Source organism: Austrofundulus limnaeus, unplaced genomic scaffold (assembly GCF_001266775.1).
Source record: "Austrofundulus limnaeus strain Quisiro unplaced genomic scaffold, Austrofundulus_limnaeus-1.0 Scaffold1773, whole genome shotgun sequence".
Taxonomy (NCBI): Eukaryota; Metazoa; Chordata; class Actinopteri; order Cyprinodontiformes; family Rivulidae; genus Austrofundulus; species Austrofundulus limnaeus.
The window spans coordinates 53,178-54,853 of NW_013954175.1; the positions used below are offsets into that span (position 1 = coordinate 53,178).

The 1,676-nt window shown below is 36.7% G+C and overlaps 1 protein-coding gene across 1 annotated transcript in view; it reads right to left on the reverse strand.

Moving 5' to 3' along the window:
* The window catches only part of igf2r (insulin-like growth factor 2 receptor), a gene marked incomplete at its 5' end in the record, with an annotated part of 61,258 nt that overhangs the window by 48,948 nt on the left and 10,634 nt on the right, over positions 1-1,676 (reverse strand). Inside the window, 1 exon segment of the mRNA XM_014033569.1 lies at positions 904-1,041. Coding sequence (XP_013889023.1) covers positions 904-1,041 — 138 coding nt within the window.

The window sequence follows — 1,676 nt, forward strand, 5'->3', positions numbered from 1 at the left end:
CAGTGAAATATATTTATGTTTGTGGTTGTAATGTGACAAAATATGGAAAAGTTCAAGGGGTATGAATACTTTTGCAAACCACTGTATATTACTAACAGAATATGGGAGCATCAGTCCAAGAGATAGACCGTGTTTATCTGCATAAAAAGTACCAGTAAGTTTGATGGTACCCCATAAAAGTACATCCCTTCCAGGTATAAAAAACCCATTTCTTACAAAATAATTTAGAGGGTTGGCATTATTTGTTTGTTTCTAGAATGAAAAACGATGACATTGTACATCTTACCTTATGTTTTTTAATTAGTAGTCTGAAGATATTTTTGTACTGACAGAACAGTTGGGGAAAGTGCAAGACCAGATTTTCAAAAAAAGCTCAAATTTTGACACTTTTTAGCACTTTTTGTGGATGCCAGCTGTAAATAGCTTCATAAGTTCAATATTAGTTACCTGGATTTAGTTAAGCAATCAGTTTCTAAAATTTTGGTACCAAAAAAACAGATCTGAAGCAAAAGATCTGGTGATTATGGTCAGAAATTATCTATAGACATAGTCAAAGTCATGATTTTTAGCATTAATTTTTAATTCTGACTTTGTGTCCAGAAGAAATTTTGTAAGAAATAGTTTTTTTTATACCTGGAAGGGATGTAGTTTAATGGGGCACCATCAAACTTGCTGGTACTTTTCTGCAGATAAACATGGTATAACTCTTGGACTACATGGTCTAKATCATGAATTACTGCAGTCCAAGCAGTGATGTTGGTATTAGTGGAACTAAGGTTTRGAGGTTAGTGAAGCTAATATTTTAGCTAGCTGTGCCCACCACTACCTGTTCCTTCATTTTCTCTTTCTGAAATATTTAAAGTCAGATATWAGGATGGACAAACTGGTGTGTTTGTGTCGTACCAGTCTGAGGGTCCTCCACCACGCAGTTGTCTCCTTGAGTCTTTGAGAGGATGCAGGCAGCAGCTGTGTACCACTCCAACTCATAAACACACGAATCAGGAGAAACTCTAAGGAGGATGGGAGGACTCTCGAAATCTCCTGTTAGTGTAGCAGAAACATAAAAACGTTAAAAAGCAGCTCTAATGTAAAAACTAAACAAAGATAAGCCTCAGAAATGATCAAACCTACACAAAAACAATGTTTTATGTAATGCTGGGTTGCAGATGACGTAGTATTGACGTCACGACATGCAGACGGGGAGCAGGACGTAAATGTAGCCCCATGTCCTTCAGTTTCAATGTCAAAATGCCTAAATTCTGTGCCGTGTACAGTTGTTGGAACCGCTCCAATTGAGAAAGAAAAAAGTTTTTTTTGTGTTCCGAAAGTAGCGTGTCAGAAAAAAMAGACGATAAAAGTGGATCAACAATCTACGGCTTAAAACAGGAGGTGCAGAAACAAACACAGCAAGAGTTTGGAGCGATCACTTTCTAACACGTAAAGATCGTATCGTTTAAATCCTTTTTTCAGATATTTTATTGTGCATGTACTTGAATTTGGGTTTACAGAAGCTAAATTAATTATTTTCAAGTAGATCCAGCACATAGGAATAACAGGGGTTAACTTGTTACTAGCATTAGCGACAGGGGTGTCACTAGGTTTTAAGGACAAGGGGGCCTTAGCCCCCAAGAGACGCACAGAATTTTTGTATATTAAATTTGTATTGTGTATGTATG